The sequence below is a fragment of the Rhinolophus sinicus genome, chromosome 18 (assembly GCF_057876585.1).
Source record: "Rhinolophus sinicus isolate RSI-liver-muscle chromosome 18, RSI-T2T, whole genome shotgun sequence".
Lineage (NCBI taxonomy): Eukaryota > Metazoa > Chordata > Mammalia > Chiroptera > Rhinolophidae > Rhinolophus > Rhinolophus sinicus.
In genome coordinates this window covers 10,533,415-10,553,860 of record NC_142518.1, presented here as the reverse complement: position 1 = coordinate 10,553,860, position 20,446 = coordinate 10,533,415, and the positions used below count along the sequence as shown (strand labels likewise).

At 41.6% G+C, this 20,446-nt stretch overlaps 1 protein-coding gene and 1 long non-coding RNA gene across 5 annotated transcripts in view; one reads left to right on the top strand and one right to left on the bottom strand.

Moving 5' to 3' along the window:
- Positions 1-1,559, bottom strand: part of LOC141569644 (uncharacterized) — a 37,304-nt gene extending 35,745 nt beyond the window's left edge. The window contains exon 1 of the long non-coding RNA XR_012493359.2: positions 1,421-1,559. This is a non-coding gene — a long non-coding RNA (uncharacterized LOC141569644). The remainder of the gene's footprint in view (positions 1-1,420) is intronic.
- RBBP7 (RB binding protein 7, chromatin remodeling factor) lies at positions 1,518-19,991 on the top strand. 4 transcript variants are annotated; one of them, XM_074323771.2, is made up of 12 exons: positions 1,518-1,819; positions 2,644-2,788; positions 6,902-7,047; positions 10,925-11,098; positions 12,117-12,232; positions 13,966-14,126; positions 14,840-14,966; positions 15,085-15,162; positions 15,776-15,852; positions 17,975-18,032; positions 18,651-18,761; positions 19,534-19,991. In XM_074323771.2, the coding sequence occupies exons 1-12, from the start codon at positions 1,804-1,806 to the stop codon at positions 19,600-19,602; spliced, it is 1,278 nt and encodes a 425-aa protein (XP_074179872.1). In that variant the 5' UTR covers positions 1,518-1,803; the 3' UTR covers positions 19,603-19,991. The 4 variants fall into 4 exon arrangements, with proteins under 4 accessions (XP_074179872.1, XP_074179873.1, XP_019601866.3 ...); XM_074323772.2 differs by having other exon boundaries at positions 1,530-1,819; positions 10,952-11,098; XM_019746307.3 differs by lacking the exon at positions 1,518-1,819 and adding an exon at positions 1,975-2,356 and having other exon boundaries at positions 10,952-11,098.
- Positions 19,992-20,446: the final 455 nt, after the last annotated feature.

The following is a 20,446-nucleotide window of genomic DNA, read 5'->3' as shown; positions in this document are numbered from 1 at the left end:
TGGAATACAGCCAGGTTCACCCATGTTATCCAGGGCTGCTTTCTCGCTACAACGCGGCCGTTGAGTAGTTACCCCCAAAGCCTGAAATACGATCTGGTTAGAGAAACGTTTGCCAACTAGTATCCTAAAACATGAGCATGGCTGTATTGTTTAAACACCCTCCCAACTGTCTTCCCTCTCCAGCGCCTCCCCTCCTCGGCTTTGGTCTCTTAAGATTCCTGGGCCTGACGTGAAGGCATATCGTATAGGAAATCAAAGACACCCGACAGTAAATTTCTATATAAGGTAATATGAGTGGTTCTGCCACCGACTAGGTTTAACGTCTGGGTTTGTTTCCCGATCAGAAAAGTGGGCATCACAGCGGCAAATGCACGATTTCGTTTGAAAATCACCATGGTGACTTGCATGAAGGCACTTGGAAAATATCAAGGCAGCAAATGTTCCGCGGGATGCTTATACAGGGAGAGCCTCTCTCGGAGTCTGGATATAGACTATTGTTCCCTTTGCACGTAGCACCACGACCACCTCCTCCTACCCCGTCCCCTCTGCCCGGGCCCTTTCAGCCTTGTAGCCCGCTTTCTCCTCACCCCAACGCACTCCTCAGGGGCTACCAAGCTCCCGGGCAGAGGAGGGCTCAGGAAAGCCAGCCCAGGTTAGTTTCGCGGAGCTTTCCCCAGCCAGCTTCGGGTGGGTTTGCTCTAGGACACCCCGCAGGTGCTAAGAATGACTCAGCAGGGGCCTGGGGCTGGGAAGGAGACAATAACTCCAGTGCAGGGACAAAATCCTCTGAATACACGAGAGGCTGCAAATCATCGTCTGAAGGACCCAAATGTGTGAACAAACGAAAATGTAATTCAAGTCAGCTTTGGGCCTTTGGCGGCCTGCCACAGGTTTAACCTAACAGGGAGGCCCGCCGTCTTCTGCACTCAAAAAACGCCCGCGGCCTCTGCAAAAAGTCTTTGCCTCCGACAAACCCCACCTAGGCTCGCCCAGGCCTCAGGAAAGGCCAGTCGGCAGGGGGGAAACCTTTCGGGGTGCACAGAATTGCATGCCCGTGATTATCGGGGAGACTTTGAGGGCACAGTAATCTCTCGAGACTAGAAACCATTTTCTTCTCTCGCTCTGAGATTTTGCTTGGCTAAGCGGTGGCAGCCTCCCTGCCCCCCTTCCACCCCCACCGCCGCGGCCGCTGCAAGCAACCACGCCCCGCGGCCTCAGGGCTCGCCTCCTGGGCTCGCAGCCCCCGCGCAGCCAGCAAGCCTCGCCTCCAGTCGCCCCACCCCCGCGCGCCCCCATCCACCCCCACGCCCGGCCCTGGGAGCGCAGGGCGAGTCCTCGCGCCTGCGCCTCGCCAACTTCCTGTCGCGGAACGCCCCGCCTACCCCCAGAAGCCCGCCTCCAAACGCCGCGTGAAACCTACCTATCACACGTCATTGGTCGAGACGACGATGCCGTCTGCTCTCAAGCCCGCCCCTCTACCGCCTCTTACTTTTCCCAGGACGGGTGCGCCTGCGCTCAGCTGCCTGGGCGGGCTGGGAGGCGCGGGTTGAAAAGTCTCGTTCCAAGTTTGGAGAGAGAGAGAGAGAGAAGAGCTCCTCAGTCCTCGGTACCCGTGAGCGGGGAGGAGGCGGGAGAGAAGGACTCTGCGTCTGGGGAGCACCCAGGCCGTAAGACAGAGCTCAGGCTTCGAGAGCTAGAAGCGTGTGGCGCGCCTGGGAAAGGCAGGAGCGCCTGCAGTTGGGCTGCTCTTGGCAAGCGAGGGGAGTCCGAGGCGGCGGCGAGGGGCGAACAACCCGACGCAAGATGGCGAGTAAAGAGAGTAAGAGGCCCTGCGGGGCGGCGCGCGCCGGGGCCGCGGGGGGCGGCGGGCTCGCGAGGCCGCGGCACGCGCCGGCGAAAGGCGCGAATTGGCGTGCGGAGCAGGGGGCGGGGCCGGGCGCGAGGCTGGGCGAGCGCCTCCAGGGGCCTACGCGGGACGCGGCGCGGAGCGGAGGGCTCTGAGCACTTCCGGAGTCGGGCGCGGGGCCGCGAGTTGGGCCCCCTTCCCCCCCTTGCCCCCCCCTCCGGCGGCAGCGCTCCCTCTGTCGCCCTCGGCCCCCGAGCGGAGGCGGCCTTCGCCGCCGGAAAGCGGGCACGGCGGCTCCTTCCACGCGCGCGCCGACGCCTCGGGGTCGCGGCCCTTGTCCGGGGAATTCTGGAACCCGCCGGTCTATGGCTGCCGGAGCCGGCTTTGTGGGAGCGGAGGCCTCTTGTGGGGGATGGAGGGAGCGGGTCGGTGGCTTTCTGCTACACGTGGATTCGTCTCCCTGGGTGGGTCGTGGAGCCCCTCTACGAACGGGTCGTCATCTTAGAACAGGTGCGAACGGCTGTAATCGGCAAAACAATTTCGACGTCCGTGTAATTAATTACCCAGTTCTGTATACGCAGGCGATATTGATCTCGAAGTGCAAAAAATCAGCTTCCTGGTATTAATATTCTTTCCATGTTCTGGAAGAGCAGTTAGTTGTTCGAGTCCAAATTAGAGGTAAAGAGAAAGAGTAGATTAGGTGTGGCCTTCTCGAGGTGACCTCCAGTATCTGTGTACAGGTTTTGACTTCGATCCCTCTCAACCCTTTAATCGTGTGGGCTTTCTCCAAATTTCAGTGTTTGAAGATACTGTGGAGGAGCGTGTCATCAATGAAGAATATAAAATCTGGAAGAAGAATACACCGTTTCTGTATGACCTGGTTATGACCCATGCTCTTCAGTGGCCAAGTCTTACCGTTCAGTGGCTTCCTGAAGTGACTAAGTAAGGGTTCCTGCAACTTTTATTTTGCACAAATTTCACTGTTGGCCTGAATTTCCTACTTTTGGCATTTTATACGTAGAACATAAGCATGTAATCAATTTAGCCCTTGGATGAGGTGGCAGGTGATTTTTTATTTTCAAAACTAACAAGCGATTTATGGGATGATTTCTGATGTATAAGTGTGGCGTTGAAGTGGGAGAAAGAATCTGTTGTGAGATTAATGATATTTGCTGGAAGCACCAAATATATTTAACATTTCTTGGGCTTAAATATAAAACAGCATCTCTTTGGGCCCAGATGAATGGATTTCTTTCAAACTTTGTTGAAAAATAAATGTACAGAAGAGTGCACAAATCATAAGCATATGGCTTGATGAATTTTTACAAAGTGAACACACCCATATAACCAGCCCCCAAGATGCGTAGGTTTTAATTGGCAAAGGGGAAAAGAATTTAGCAACAGTTCGAAAAAAAGGGGGGGATATTATTGGCTTACAGTATGGAATACACTTTGAGGTTGCTATTGGTCTTCATAAGAGTGTTTTGTTTTCAGCTATTTCTAAAATTTCTCTGGTAATTGCTGACATTTATTGAGCATTTAGAACAGGGCCTGGCACATCTACAGTTTTTTATGTTGTTATTTGGTTTAGTATTCAGAATAAGTACTTTGATTACTTTTTATCATCCTTGTTTTACTGATGTTAAATAACGCCTAAGATTGCACAGATGGCAAATGGTGGAGAGGGGCTTTCAAACCTAAAAGAGGTAGCCCCGGAGTTTAGGTAGTCCCTGCACTAGACAGACAACCTTCCTCATACATTTGGACTTTTTCTTGTAGGAACTTGACCATGCACTTTAGAAGCGTATTAAACTTGGGTGTCTTGTGTATATAATTTAATGAGGATTAATCAAACTCTAGTACGGGATTTTGCAACAAGTTACAAAAATAGAGTAAGTTAATTTTATATAAAATTACTCGTAATGGCCAGATTCTCCATATACGAACATTGACTTCCATACAGTTGGGGGCTTCCTTTGAAGTTCCCAAAGAAATCTCAGTGTAAAAATATAGATGTGGGAAGAGTAGCCAAGAACTAAATAATGGAGTCTTCTAAGCGTTGACATTTAAAATAACTTTGAGCATCAATTACTTAAGGGCACTCACGTGCATTTGACTCTTTGTGTCTTCCTATTAAGCGGATTTAAGTTTTTAACTTAATTTACATTCTCTTGGAGCTTTTTGACTGACTATAACAATAGCAAAGAGTGAGGGCTTTAAGGTTAGAGACCTGAGTTTGAATCCTCCCCCTTTTTAGTAGCTTTGTGAATTAGGGCGAGTTGGTCAGTCTCTATCCCTGAGTTGTCTGGTCTGTTAATGGAGGTGCTGATGGTACTAACTGCCTACATTTGAGGGAATTAAATAAGGTCATGAATGTTAAAGTGCTGGTGCAGGGTAAGTACACAGCAGTGACTGGTGCTGACTCCTATTCAGAAATAATTTGTTAGAGAGGATGCAATAACACTGTTTCTCCATTTGGATTTCAATGAAAGCTGCTTACTGAAGTCTTTTAAATGGTACCTATAATGTGTTTGCATAAAGATTTTTTTAAAGATAATAGATCTGTATGTTCTCAGTCCAGGTATTGCTTTTATACGAACCCTTAAGAACTTAGCAGAAAATACTTTAAGTAAATTATGTATTCCATGGTGTTCTTTGCATGCAAAGAAGTGGGATCTGGTTGTGGGATGTGCAGTGGCTCTGGGAATGCAAGAAAATGCCAGCCAGCCTGCATTCTTGGATGTTGAGGATGGCTGTGTGTGCTTTGCAGGGCTCTTTTTGGAGTATGAAGGGACTGTGATTGTGTTTTGTCACTATACAGAGCAGCAGAAATGTTGGCTGCTGTTATGGCTTGGGTCTTGGAGGAACTCGACCCTACTCACCCTACTCAACCTCACAAGGCCTTCTGCCTACATACAACCTTCTGAATGATTACTTGCACTTTCTGAGCTGTTGTCCTTAAATCGAGTTAGGTAATTGTCCACTTTTTAAATTTTTTATTTAGATGTTTCTTAAATTACTTTTCAAAACTGGTAGATCATTATATTCCCTTATTAAATAATTTCTTAAACGTATTGAGACTAATTTACTCTCTACCTAAAAAGCTTTGCAGTCATTCAAATTCAGATGGTACGAAAGTGCATAGAGTGAAAACTAAATCCCCCTTCCACATTCTCCTAGTTCCCTTACCCAGAGTGGAGTCAGTTGTTTGCAATTTCTTATTCATCCTGCCAGCATGAAGTACTTACATATATCTTTCCTCCCATCTTTTTCTCTAGTAGCAAGTTGTTCGCTTGACTTTTTAGTTAGGGATTTATATTGGAGATTTTTCCTATCAGCATGTTTAGATATGCTCTTTTGTTTTAAGGACTCCATAGAATTCCATTTATGGGTATACTATAATTTATGTCACCGGTTCCTTGTTGATAGATATTTAGGTTGTTTTCAGTCTTGCTGCTTCAGACAATGCTGCTGAGAGTAACCTTGCGATAATCTATAATTGTTGGGTAAATTTCTTAGCAGTGGAGTCAAAGTGCTCAAGATTCTGGCACTGAAAATGAACAAGGTCATTTATCATTAGTCTTCTGCAGCCTTAGGCATATCCAGTATTGGAGGAAAATAGTGTAATATTGATTGGTTCAGGAAAATAGGCTTGTATTTTAATGATAGAGACAAAAGGATTTGTAGGAAAAAGAAAAATCCTTATATAATGATTGAGTCGGGAAAGCGGAATAATTGAATTTTAGAGTCGAGGAATTTTTCAGATCCTCAGGTCCATCTTGGGACCATGCCCCTTAGAAATGTCCTGTTATGAACTGACCTGTTTATCTGCAACTTTTACCTGTTGGTCTTAGTTTTTCTGTGTAACGCCATAAAAAACAAGTCATTTCCTCCTCCCTTTTATGTCAGCACTAACGTTGCTCTGTGGTGCCTCCTTTCTCTCAAGCATTCCTATTTCTTTTCAAATGGTTCTCGTGAGATATGTTTAAGTTCCCTTTCATTTTGAGCCACTATTCCCTGTAAAGGTTTCATTTTGTCTAAGTCCTCCTAAAACACATTGCCTAGAGCCTCATTTTCTAAGTGTGGTTTCTCCAGTTAAAAAAAAGTGGACGAGTGCTCATGCACATTGCCTCCCCCCATGTAACTTTTTTAAAGATGGAATTAGTTACCTTTTTGATAACCACACCATATTCTTGGCCACTGAATATAAATCGACTAATACTCATGTCTTTTTTTCCATCAAGCTGTTGTTGCTTAGCCATGGCGGCCTTATTCTGTTCTTGGAGTTGTACGTGTATTTATTGTTCTTTTTTTAATCTTAAGCCAAATCTTGGTAAAATTTCATCTTGTGTTTTTTAGTTATTACTAAATTACATGCCTCAAACCTTTTTTCAAAATGACTGAATCCTTTGTACAACTGAGCTTGAGGAACAGATAAGTAGCTGAACTTGTCTGGTGTTGGGGCCCAGAGCCCTACTTCTCAGCCCTCCTCACTGAGGTGGGACCATGGGGCACAGGTAAAAGTTTCTATTCCAGATAATAAAATGGGAAAGCATTGTTAATTGACATAGATGCAAAATCACTACCCAGACCAGGGTGCCAAGAGGCATCAACAGGTTCTTCAGCCTCAAAGTAAATTTCCACAGAACTAGTAACAAAGACACCTGCCCCATCCAATTGAGAACGCCCATTTTATAAACTTGAAGCACCGTAAACATAAATAAGGGGGTTTCACATCATGCCACTTGCACTCATAACCCGTTTTTTTAAGTGAAGAAACAGGCCCACAGGGAAGTTGTGATTTAAGGAATTGCATATAGCTAACCTTAGTGTGAGCCAGGATTTAAACGCAGTTTTTCTGACTCAATGCCTTATTCTTTCCATTGCACCTTGTTAACCTTTTATTGGGATATCAGAAACATCTAGTGTATTAAAATGGAAGATATATTTTAGGCGAGAAGTCATGATTTATGAGTACAAAGATTGATGACGGACTGAATTTGATAGCAACTAATTTCTTGTAGGATTAGTGTGACTTATTTTGTTTCCAAACAGACCAGAAGGAAAGGATTATGCCCTTCATTGGCTAGTGCTGGGGACTCACACATCTGATGAGCAGAATCACCTCGTGGTTGCTCGAGTCCATATTCCGAATGATGACGCGCAATTTGATGCTTCCCACTGTGACAGTGAGAAGGGTGGTAGGTATATCCCAGATATCCCCGTATTGGTGTCTTAAGGGAGTGTGCCTCTGTATAGTTGTATGTTACTAAAACTTGATACTAATATCTTTTTTGGCTCAGCAGTTTAACTACTAAGACTTTATCCTACAGAACTACTCTCCCACATGTGCACAAGGATTTCATAATGGCATTATTTGCAGGATTGAAAGAAAAATTAGAATCAACCTACCGTATTTCCCTGAAAGTAAGATCTAGCCGGACCATCAGCTCTAATGCATCTTTTGGAGCAAAAAGTAAAATAAGACAGGGTATTATATTATATTATATTATATTATACCAGGTCTTATATTAAAATAAGACCAGGTCTTATATTAATTTTTGCTCCAAAAGACGCATTGGAGCTGATGGTCCAGCTAGGTCTTATTTTTGGGGAAACACGGTAGTAAAGCCACCCAGATATTAGTTCATAGGAAATTGGTTAAACGCATTATGGTATGTTTGAAATATTGTGCAGCAGTTACTGAGAATGAGATAAATCTGAAATTTTACACACGCACACAAAGAATGAGAGAAATCTGTATGCAGTGGGATGGAAAGATATCCAAGATAAATTGAGTGACTGGTGTATGCATAGAAAAAGTCACGAAGCATATATACCAAACAGTTAATCAGTTAATGGTGGGTTTTTTTATGGAAGCTGTTGACTTCCGTGGGTGTTTTCCTTCCTCCTATACAGTTAATCAGTTAATAGTGGGGTTTTTTTTTAATGGAAGCTGTTGACTTCCATGGGGTTGTTTTTTTTTCTTCCTCCTGTCAAACATTTTTATTTTTTTGTTTTGTTACTCCCTCCACCACCCAAGTTCCAAGCTCGGTGATAACAAATTATATTCATGGCTGAAGTTTGTTACAATAAAGTGTACAGAACAAAAGCATCAGGAAGAAGATACACATCAGGGAGAAGATGCACATCAGGGAGTACAGGGAGGTCTGGTACAAGGGGAGGCCAGGGCTGCACAGGATGTGCTTTCTGGCAGCAAATGACAGGGCCACGTGCAGAGTATCCACCCAGGGAAACCCATGCCAGTGTCAGGGTCTGAGGCTTGTATGGGGGCTGGTTTCGTAGGCACATCCTGCTGGCAGCCAGCCGTGACCCTGGAACTCAGGACCCCAATAATAAAACCAGGTGTGTATCATCAATCTTGATATTTGTGCACAGCAATCCAGACAAACTGTTACAGCATGGTCCATTGCTCCAGGTGTACATCTCAAAATCATCAATCCATCAATGACAACGAACATACAGAGGGCGGCGTTCCCAGGGGTTGCCCCAGGGTCACTCATGGTCCCAGTGTCCCTCAGCTACAAGGATTAAGCAACCAGACCTGCTGAGTTAGTGCTTTCCGCCCAGCCACAAAGGTTTTTCTCTTTCTAAGTGTGTAACTGGTTTTATGTTTTTGACATTTTTTTTTCAGTTACAGTTGACTTTTCAATATTATTTTATATTAGTTTCAGGTGTACAGGGTAGTGGTTAGACATGTAATTTATGAAGTGATTCCCCCCAATAAGTGTAGTACCACCTAAGTCTACTACCCACTGGCACCATACACGGTTATTACAATATTATTGACTATATTCCCCATACTGTACTTTACCTCCCTGTGACTATTTTGTAACTACCAATTGTACTTCTTAATCCCTTCCCGTTTTTCTCCCAGCCACCTCCCCCCCCAATGGTTTAATAGATAGACCTTAACATTTTCCAGTTTTTGCTTTTGGTTTTTTTTTCTTATTGAAAACACTACATTATAGTTCAAGTCCCACCACGCCTACCCCATCCCTCCCTCCCTCTCCAGAATTCATCACTGTCTTGCAATTAGCGTGCCGTTTTCAACTGTTTGTATTTTTATTACTCATACAGTAGTTAAATACACATCGTTTTGCAGCTTGCTTTTTCCACTCAGTGTTGTTTTTTATGTGTATGTATACCATGTTGATGTCTGTCATTCTTTTAACTGCTGTGTAGTGTTCCATTGTGATCAATTCTTCTACCAAAGGGCAGTTGGGTTATACCTACGTGGTTTTTTGGTCTTAGAAACAGTGCTTCAGTGAATATCCTTGCCATGTTTCCTTGTCCACATGTGGGAGAATTTATCCAGTGGGGTGAAATTGCTGAGTTCTATGGTGTGTTTATTGTCAATTTAAAATAATATAAAACTATTTTCCAAAATTATTTATATGGTTTACCACTCCTACTATTCAGTCCATTCCTCTACAAACATATGCATTATTTCTGTAAATATTGCTATAATCAGAAAGTTTTTAATGGCTTTTAGTCCTAAAGTATGTACTTATTGGACTTTGTCTTAGGAATTAGTCTCTATGCATAATATGTGGACATATATTAAGTTACTAAAGTCCCTTCTCCAATGTATTACATTCTAACAAGTAACTGAAATAATTCAAAGTTAACACTTCTATTATGGCATTTTTTAATGTCATTAAGATAGTTTTTCTGACTTTTTCTTTATAAAGGGGAGCTGTTCAGGTTGGTTTTCCTAAAGGGGTTGGGAAACTTGAGTATCTTCATAACAGAAGGAATCCTTGGAGTCCATGGGGATGGGGGCAAGTTTGGAGCAGGGTCTCAGGAGGTGGGAAGTGAGCAGATCAGGAGGGGTGGTCTTAGAAAGGCTGAGGCACATATAAGTATCTCCCATGGACACGGTGGGCAGGGCAAGTGCTGAGAGGGAAATAAGTGACTACATGTGGCTGTTTGAGTGTCATCATCGTGTGGAATGGGAGATGATTTTCAGCCACACAGAAATAGTGAGCTGTGTTTGCCATTCTGGTATTAAGCCATGGGAGCCATTGTTCATTAAGCAATCCCACATAGTAAGAGCTGGCGGAAACTGAAATGGCTTACTGTTTTCAGTGTTTTCTCCAGGTCCCATACAGTCTGTTTGTCTTGTTACCTGCCTGGCTTCATTAGGCATTTGAGTTAGTGTTCCCTGACCTGAGTCACAGGGTGAGCTAAAAGGAATGTGCAAAGAAGAAGCAATATAGGTCAAGAAAAAAATAACAATTATGTGAAGCCTCCAACCTTTTTAAGCGTCAGCAACTAATTCAAGTTTTTATCTATGACCACAAAAATGTTCTTGTTTGCTATTATCTGCTTAGATGTTCTGCTTATATTCTTTCTGCTATCATCTTGCTGCTTCCCAGACATTATCATACTTTTTATGTGGCTTCCTTACTTTCCCAAGGCCTTTTTAATAACTTTTTAACACTAGTAGTCTTATTCCCATACCAGATAGAAAGGCTAAGCCCCTCGTTTTAGCTTTGGCACTCCACTAGCAGTTGAATGAAGTATGCTGGTGAAACCAACATGTATATGTGTCTTGGGGGTGGGCAGGGGTTACGTAGCATGGGTATCTTATTTGAGGCTGCTTCTGACTTGAGACTCTAGGAGTGTTTATACTCCTGAGGGTGAAACCTTCCTTGTCTTAATGAAACTAAAATAAGATGCTAATTTACTGCAGCGCTTCCAAATGAGTTATATTTGCACTAAAAGGCTGAGGTGTGTTTCTTATGTAGTTATTTTAATTTTAGTGAATAACTACATCGTCTTCACAACTGAAAGAGGCCAATTTTTAATTGTTTTAAATCCAAGGTAGAACTGAATTAACTTGCATAAAATAGCTATCAATATTTTCCAATGCAAATGGGCTTTGAGAATAAATTCTCAAAGTGGCAAGTGAACCCATATTTTTGTGTCTTCTCTTTTTCTCTGTCTCTCTCGATTTGTTGTATTCTGTCAGGCTAAAATTGGCTGGGTTGATTAAGTGAGTTGTGAATTTTAATCGTAAGTGTATGTGTTTATTCTTTCTTCTCACATTAGAATTTGGTGGCTTTGGTTCTGTGACAGGAAAAATTGAATGTGAAATTAAAATTAACCACGAAGGAGAAGTCAACCGTGCTCGTTACATGCCGCAGAATCCTCACATCATTGCTACCAAAACACCATCTTCTGACGTGCTGGTTTTTGACTATACAAAGCACCCTGCTAAGCCAGGTATGTAGTAATAAAATCACACCATTGCTTGACCATTTTTCTTGATTAGAAATAATTGCTTTGAGGTCATTCAAACTAAAATTTTTAAAAGTTAAAAATTATTTTGTGTATCCCATAACCACCCTCAAATTCAGTGCTTTAATAGAAGGACCTCATAGCAGGTTACGCACCTGGCAGCAAAGGATACAGAGCAAAAGCCAGGAGAAAAAAGATACACATCATGCAGAGTCCAGAGAGGTCAGACACAGGCTTCTGGCTCCTTCCCCACTGGGGCCACACACGTTTTCTCTCTAGTAGCAAACCACAGGGCTGTGTGCTTAGTGTCTGCCCAGGAAAGCCCGTTTTGAGTCTCAGGGTCTGGGGTTTTTATGGCGGTCTGGTGACATAAACACATCCCACCTACTCTATGGACCAGCCATGTAAGGGAAACTCAGGACCCCAGCAGTGAAGCCTTGCTAAACAGTCCTACAGGAATCTTGCTAAACAATCCTACAAGTCCTGACAAGCTGCCACAGCATGCCCCATTGCTCTGGGCGTACACAACTTCGTCATTCAGTGACATGAAGAATTTTATGAGGGTTGTACTCCCAGGGTCTGGCTAAGGGTCAGTTATAGTTGCAGGCTACCCTGGAGACAGGCAAAGACTGAGCAGCCAGACCTGCTGTGCCGTTTTCCTCACAAAAATATTTTTTAAAAATTGACCCAGGGGTGGGGCAGGTTGTTACCACACAAATTTGTAGGATAGCTATAGTTTTCAGTGTTTTGTATTAGAGCTAGTACTAGGTTTTGCAAAGAAACCAGTCATTTTCAGGTCATGAGATCTGGTTTACATTGAGTATTTGAAACGAAGCACAAAGAACAGCTTTTTAAGGTGCCTGTGGGTCAGACCGAGTCCTTGTGTGTGCAGTGCTTTTCCACGTGTAATAAATGTCACAGCTCACTCAGGAGTGAGACTTGGCTCTTAACTGGTTCTGATAAACAGATAATCAGTAGTTAATGTATTTCTTTTCTTCTTTAGACCCAAGTGGAGAATGTAATCCTGATCTTAGGTTAAGAGGCCACCAGAAGGAAGGCTATGGCCTTTCCTGGAATTCTAATTTGAGTGGACATCTCCTGAGTGCATCTGATGACCATGTGAGAAACCTATTCTTCCTAACCTACTTGTGTGCTGAGAGTTAAAGACGGTGTCACACTGAAGGAATACTACATAGATGACAGCTTTTGTAGGGTGATACTACTGCTTATTGTGATAATGTTTGCACAGGATTTAGAACAGTGGTTATCAGACTGTCCTTTTGGAGCCTTAGAATTCCACAAAGCTCTTTCAAAGCAGCCTTAGAATGGAGGGAAGGTGGGCAAAAGGTGTCCCATTATGTAAAAGTGGACCTCTATAATGGAAACTACAAATATGAGGCCTGATTAATATAAATTACATCTTAGTTTATTTTGTATTGTGTACTTATCACTACTAATTCTAAAACATTTTCATCAAATGTCACAGAAAGAAACTCCATACCCATTAAGCAGTCACTCTCCAATTTCTCCTTCTCCTATCTACTAGAAACCACTAATATACTCTATCTGTATAGATATGTCTATTCTTAATATTTCATATAAATGAAATCATATGTGTGGCCATTTCTGTTTGGCTTCTTTCATCAAAGGTCATCCATGTTAAAACATATGTCAGTACTTCATTTCTTTTTATAGCTGAATAATATTTCATTATGTAGATCTACTATAATTTATTAATTTAACAGTTGATGGACATTTGGGTTGTTTCCACTTAGGGGCTATCTTGAGTGATGCTGTGAACATTTTTGAACAAGTTTTGTGTGGATGTATGTTTTCATTTCTCTTGGGTAGTTACCTAGGAGTGGAATTTCTGGATCATACGGTAACTCTGTGTTTAACTTATGGAAGAACTGCCAGCCTTTTGCCAAGCAGCTGCACCACTTCACATTCCCACCAGCAGTGTGCCAGGGTTCCAGCTTCTCTGTGTCCTCACCAACTCTTGTTACTGTCCGTTGTTTTGAGTCTAGCCATCCTAGTGGATGTAAAGTATCTCGTTGTGGTTTCGATTTGCATTTCTCTAATGACTAATGATGTTGAGCATTTTTTCATGTGCTTATTGGCCATTTGAACATCTTTGGAAAAATACGTATTGAAATCCTTTGTCCGTTTAAAATTTTTTTATTGAGTTATGAGTTCTTTATATATTTTAGATACAGATTCTTTATCAGATACATGATTTCACAGAATTTTCTCCCATTCGGTGGGTTTTCTTTTCACTTTTTTGATGATGTCCTCTGAAGCACAAGAGTTTTTAATTCTGAGTCCAGTTTATGTATTTTTATTTTGTCTCTTCTGCTTTTGGTATCATATTTAGTAAGAAACCATTACATAACCCAACATCACAAAGATTTATACCTGTGTTTTCTTCTAACAATTGTATAGTTTTAGCTCTTACGTGTACCGTGTTTCCCCAAAAATAAGACCTAGCTGGACCATCAGCTCTAATGCGTCCTTTGGAGCAAAAATTAATATAAGACCCGGTTTTACTTGACTGAATGTATGTAATTAGAACTCCAACCTGAGTGTCCCTTGCTTGGCAGCATGCTCGGTCTCCCCCTGCCCTCGTTACAGTGTATTTTCCTTTCCTCCCCATCTCTGATCATGGAAGCTTACACCCATGTACTCTACTGTTTGTGAAGCTTCACTTTTGTTTATATTACTCTCCCTCATGTTTACTTTTAACATTTATATAGTTAAATAAATAGTTAAGTTTTTAACAAAGGTGTTTTAGATAAGACGTTAGCATTTAAATTCAGTCTCGTATGGCTTTTGTTGTGTTTTTCTTTCTTTAGACTGTCTGTCTGTGGGATATAAATGCAGGACCAAAGGAAGGCAAAATTGTGGATGCTAAAGCGATCTTTACTGGCCACTCAGCTGTTGTGGAGGATGTGGCCTGGCACCTGCTGCATGAGTCCCTGTTTGGCTCTGTCGCTGATGATCAGAAACTTATGATGTAAGGTGGACAGCGGGGTCTTTTATGAGTGTCCTGAATGACCACCAGGGGTTGTGGTGGCCTGTGCTTTCATTTCTTTTTTTAAAGTTCTGTCCTGGCCTTTAGAAAAGAAAGGGGTAAAAAACAGCTTTAGTGAGGTAGAACTGACATATAATAAACTGCACATATATAATGGCCTTTTCACATAAAAGTTACTGTGCTATGTGAATGTACACAATTTTAAAAACGGAAAGAGGTATGTAAACGTGAAGAAACATGCTCGGTGTAGTAGTAAATACCAGAATTGGGATCAAGGTGACTTTCGTTGAAGATGAGGGCAGAGAATGATTATATCAGGGCATGGCCACAGGGCTGCATTCAACCACCTGTTGAATGCTTTTTGTCTCATAAAGAAATACCTGAGGCAAATAAGGCTAAATACTGAAGTTAGACAAAGCTAGGTTGTACATGTTATTCTCTACATCGTCAGTATTTTGTGTATGCTTGAAATAGCTGGAAAAGTAAGACAGGAATCTAAGAAACAAGAAGCCAGAAACAGTAGCCCTAGTTGTTCTCTGTAGGTTTAGAACGTATCACTCAGTGGTCGGAAGTCTGAATTGCCACTCGGCGTGGGTGGTGTCTGTGAAGGGGCGAGTGAAGCCGTGGTGTGGAGTGGTGCTAACAGGGAACGTGGCCTCCTTGTGTGCTGTGTGCCTTGTTCCTTTGTGTTTTAGATGGGACACCAGGTCCAATACCACCTCCAAGCCGAGCCACCTGGTGGATGCGCACACCGCCGAGGTCAATTGCCTGTCATTCAATCCCTACAGCGAGTTCATTCTTGCAACTGGCTCTGCAGATAAGGTTTGTAGGTGTTTGCGTATTTGGTGTTTACAAACCCACTTGTATGGTAATCAGATATTTTAAAATTCTTATGTAAAGTGCAAAAACGAATTCCTTTTCATTTGTTACTGTTCTTCAGACTGTGGCTTTATGGGATCTGCGCAATTTAAAATTAAAACTCCATACCTTTGAATCTCACAAAGATGAAATTTTCCAGGTATGTCACAGTTTTCTGATGTTTCTATGTCAGGTTTCAGTAACTTTTTGGTAAGGGGAAATGTAAAAAAAAATTTTCTTTTATATAGCGGGTATGGGACATTTTATTTTTTTAAATGCTCCTCTAAGTCAACTGGTTAACTAGTGGGAAATAACTTGGAGGTTTTTGAGAGATTAGTTCAAAAGTAGAAGAAAAAGCCTTGCAAAACAGGATCAGTTTAAAATTCCAAGGATTCTTTGGTTAAGGTATGCGAGTGGTGGCTCCTCCAGGGAAAAAATATCTTGTACATGGTTTCAAGTAGAGATTTGCATAGGTAAAGATACACTTCATTGAAAATTTTAAAAGCTTCTGGGATGGTTATGGGGCTGGATAAGCTTATTGGGACCTTTAGCTGAGTTCCTTGGAGCGGGACCTTCCTGGGGGCAAGCCAGGGATAGGGGCCATTTAAGAGCATTTAAAAGGATAGACGCAGGACAAAGAGGGCCTGAGGGCTGGAGGCCAAGGGGAAGATGCAGAACATGTCACGGGAAAAGACTAAAGATTAGATCAGGACAATAGCCACAAACCTAATAAGAACAGATGGTTCTTTACATTTTAAAATATGTATTGCTAGGTCCACTGGTCTCCACATAACGAAACTATTCTGGCTTCAAGTGGTACTGATCGCCGCCTGAATGTGTGGGATTTAAGGTAACTCAGAATCGGTGACACGCTGCATCAAAATGCTAACCTGGCAGGTTATGGGCTTCATCAATTTAGAAGAGCAATTTGCTAACCCCAGCCTAATAAGTCTGATATTGAAGTAACTTTTAAGTACCTTCCTGAAGAGTCTTTGTTCCATAAAATAGAAGTGAATCAGCACATGGACTGTAAAATAAATTTATGCAGTGTTTTGTTTTTATATTGATATTCAGGCATGAAATTGGGGGAGGGGTGCATTTGTGTTTTAACATCCCAATGATTGATTGAAAACCCTTTTGCTGTAGAAAGGGGTAAAGATACTAGCTTTTCATGTGTTCTTAGATCTCATGTACACCTATAGGGAGTAGTCTTTCTCTGTTTTTCTACCATTTGCTCTTCTGGGCTTTCATTGATTCATTTGGCAGATGAGCTCCTGCTGTGGGTTATGTAACTGCTGGGGATACACTGGGGAATAGGATAAGTACAGCCCATGCTGTCAGAGACCTTATGTTCTCCTGGGGGCTCATGGTATAAAGAGTTTCTCCCAATTCTTAAAGCTCCTTGACTTCAGAGTTGCCATTCTAAGAATTTCAGACTCCTTTCCCTTTTTTTGGTCTCAGCCTTTAGAGCGATTAATAACGTTGCTCAGTTACATATTTCTCTGTAAAATGTCATTATCTTACATTTAGATCACTAAATTACCAAAGAATAGTTTTTTTCCTAGCTGTGTTAAATATATTGCTTTGAAATGGACTAAGTTTTCAGTGTAGTAAAACCAAGGCTGCCTTTATTACAGATAGTAAACCCATCCTTCAGTGTGCGGCACAGACAGTGCAGAATAAAATGCTGGTATTGTAAAATTTGTAACCATTGAAGTTTCTGTGTTCTCATGGAACAAACTCTGGCCATGATAGATGCTTGAAAATGTAGAGAATCTTTGAAGCAGATATTTGAGTATATTCTGGTTTTTTTTGTTTGTTTGTTTTTTTTAATTGGGGAACAGTGTGTTTCTCCAGGGCCCATCAGCTCCAAGTCATCGCCCTTCCATCTAGTTGTGGAGGGCGCAGCTCAGCTCCAAGTCCAGTTGCCATTTTCAGTCTTTAGTTGCAAGGAGCGCAGCCCACCATCCCATGCGGGAATTGAACAGGCAACCTTGTTGTTGAGAGCTTGCGCTCTAACCAACTGAGCCATCCGGCTGCCCCCTATTCTATTTTATATGAAAACAATTTTACTAGTAAACTTGGAAACCTAAAACAAAAATCTGTAGTGGTTGTATGAGGTGGTACAGCAAGGTTTGGAAGTCTTATGCCCTGGCAACTGGATTGTCCTTAAAGGTGTCAATAATAAATTTGCAGGCATTGTATAATTTCTTCTTAAAATCCATCCATGACTTGCTTACTATTAAAATTGCATTAGATAAAATTACAGATGAAAATGGTGTGAGCACTTATACAGTTGTCTAGCAGTCCACGTGTTTGGTTTGATTGGTTTTATGGGAAGGAAAAAAAGACTACCACTTGGAAGACTGTGTTTTGGCTATTTTTTCCAGCAGTTATTACTAGCAAAGTCCGCCTTTGGGCTAGATATCAGATGGGGCTGTGGAACTTATGAGTGATTTCACTGTTGGGACTGCTGCCAGATTCTACAAATTGAAGTTTTATTTAAGAGAAGGAAAAAACTTAATCTTTCCTTGACTTATATATTTCAGTTTTGTTGTCATATCTTTAGACAGATCTGTGGGACTGCTGTTACTATATCTCACTCTTGGAATGAAAAAGGCATTAAGAGTGAAGTGTAGGGACCAGGCCTCATTTCCTCTGTAGGTATTTTATATACTTGTCACCTTTTAATTCTAATGCAGTAAACACCACAGTAAAAATATCGAATGAATTTTATTTACTGAATTTCTATTTTGCAACATCAGTGATAAACAGCTTTTACCTGTTTCCCGAAAGTAAATACCCCACACTTCCACCAAATAATATAAAAACTAATTGATAGCAGTATAGAAAGACGTCGTATTTACAGTATGTGTGTGTGTTAAGATGTACTTTCTGGGCTGGTATTGGTTTTGCAAACAGTCATGCTACAAGAATTTCAGTAACGAGAGCATTATATTCTTTCTTAATAGCAAAATTGGAGAAGAACAATCAGCAGAAGATGCAGAAGATGGGCCTCCAGAACTCCTGGTATATGTTGGCTTTCTCATATGCAAGATGAGAGGTCACATTTCGATTAGAGTCTGTCATTGATCCATGTATATGGAAAATGAGTCAGAACTTCAAATTCTAGCTCTTGATGATTTCAAATTGGAGGTCTTGGAAGTTACTGCGATTGGAATTTGATATTTATTGAAAATAGGAAATGGAGCTCAGTAGGTTTTTACCCATGTTTCATTAAGACTAATTTGAGCTCCTGGAAAATATAGTAATTTCTCACTGATTTTAATTGTTATATTTCTGAGGGGTTTTTTTTTTTTTTTTGGTGGGGTGAGGGGCACAGGTATTGGTATTCAATTAGCAACACTTCACACTAACAGTGTGGAAAATTTTTAATGAATTGATTTTTAAGTTCCCTGCCCAGAAACGAAACTTCCTTGATCTTGTTGATGTCAGCAGTGCCCACCATCTCCCTCCTATTCGTAATCGAATCATCTCAGCATCTCCTAGGCCCCTTGAAGGTTCATATAGTAGTGTACTAAGCCCATACCACCCTCCCTCCAAACAACAGGACAGTGACCACCCCACCCCCTGCTGTGGCAAGACTGGTGCTCTAAAAACTAACTTTGAACATTATCTTATCAACAGTTCATTCATGGAGGACACACTGCGAAGATATCAGATTTTAGCTGGAACCCCAATGAGCCTTGGGTCATTTGCTCAGTGTCTGAGGATAACATCATGCAGATATGGCAAATGGTGAGCTAAAATATTGTTTTTCCTAAATAACTGTCTTGTAAAGGATTTACTAATGACATAATGTAATAGAAATATTTCAAACATCTAAGTGTATATTATACCAGTATTTATAGAAAGGAAACAAATCTTTCAAAATTCTGCCATTTTAATGAGTCTGGTTCAGCATTCATCTGTCAGGCCAGGAGAAATCTGTACACAGATGTAGACACAGCATGTGCTGATTTTCATCATTATTGCACTCTTCATCAACTGGGCTCTTGGCGTCGCTGCTCTGTCCCGAGTTTGCTGTGTCACAGGCATGAAGGATACAGGGGGAAAGGGTCCACGCCTTCACATGATACTGACTTGTCTGATGATGAGCACTAAGTACATGAATGACATTTCTAAGGCATTGAGTTGTTAACCAACCCTTTCAGAAACCTCAGGCCTAGCGGTCTGTAAAGGATGTTTAAAATGCTTTGGGGAAACACCTTTTATGACCAATAATTGAAATACTGCATGGGCAGCTAGGTATGTATGTGAAATTACACACTGGCGAATAATTTTTGAGAGCACTGGCCTGCCTTTCCTCATTAAATTGACCAAAAGTCTTTGGGGGAAGAACATGCAAAAGAAAGTACTAAATAAAATAAAATGTCTGCATTTAATTTCCAGCACTGAAACACATTGACACATGAATCCAAAAATCTGGAGATTAAACACTATTTTTAGATAATTTATGTTGTAAAAACCATGGGGAGTTTTACCTGTGAATTTATTTGGTTATCTCCAGGCTGAAAATATTTACAATGATGAAGAGTCAGATGTCACCACATCGGAACTGGAGGGGCAAGGATCTTAAACCCAAAGTATGAGAAACGTTTCTGTTGAATGTAATGCTAACATGAAAGCTTGGTTTCTCAAGCACCAGAAAGCATTGTATAGTAGTAAATGTTAAGTGGGCTGGCATATGGCATTCTTTCTTTACCTTCTGATTCTAGCACTTTCAAGTGAGCTATTGCGTACTGTATCATATTGTAGCTTTTAGGGAAGAAATGAAGGTTGCTTAAGAAAGAACATCACAGTTGTTTTAAAATACAAGTAGCAGGGTACTGCCTTTGATTCAACTATTTTAAGTCCTTGTTTTCTCAAACTAAGTGCTTGCTGTTCCTGAATATGCAAGAATAACTTTTACACTTTTTCCCTCCAACACTTATTGATTGGCTTTGCAGAAATAAAGTTTTAAAATAATTTTTATTGTATTCTTTTAGAACCTGGGTGTGGTGGTGTGTGTGTGTGTGCGCGCGTGCGCGCCTCCTTGTAAGGAAGCTGTTAGGGACCCAGTGACAGTACCGTAAGTCCAGAGGTGGGGAAAAGTTAGCCGTCTGTTTTGTGATTGGTCCATTTGTAAACCTAGAACTACCTTAACTTCCACATCATTTGCCCCATATCCTATTTGTGCCTTAACTTGGACAGTTTTAAACAAACTAGATTTCTCCAACAACAAAAAAGATATTTGTTTATATGACAGGCTTCAGCAGAGGGGACAAAATTAGCCTGCAGGTTGGCCCCTCAACCTATTTTGTAGGGCCTGCCAGCTAGGAATGGTTTTCACATTTATTTTTAAAAGTTGGTTTAGATAGAAATATGCAACAAAGATCTTGTGTGACCCACTAAGCCTAAAATACTTACTGTACCTGACTTAA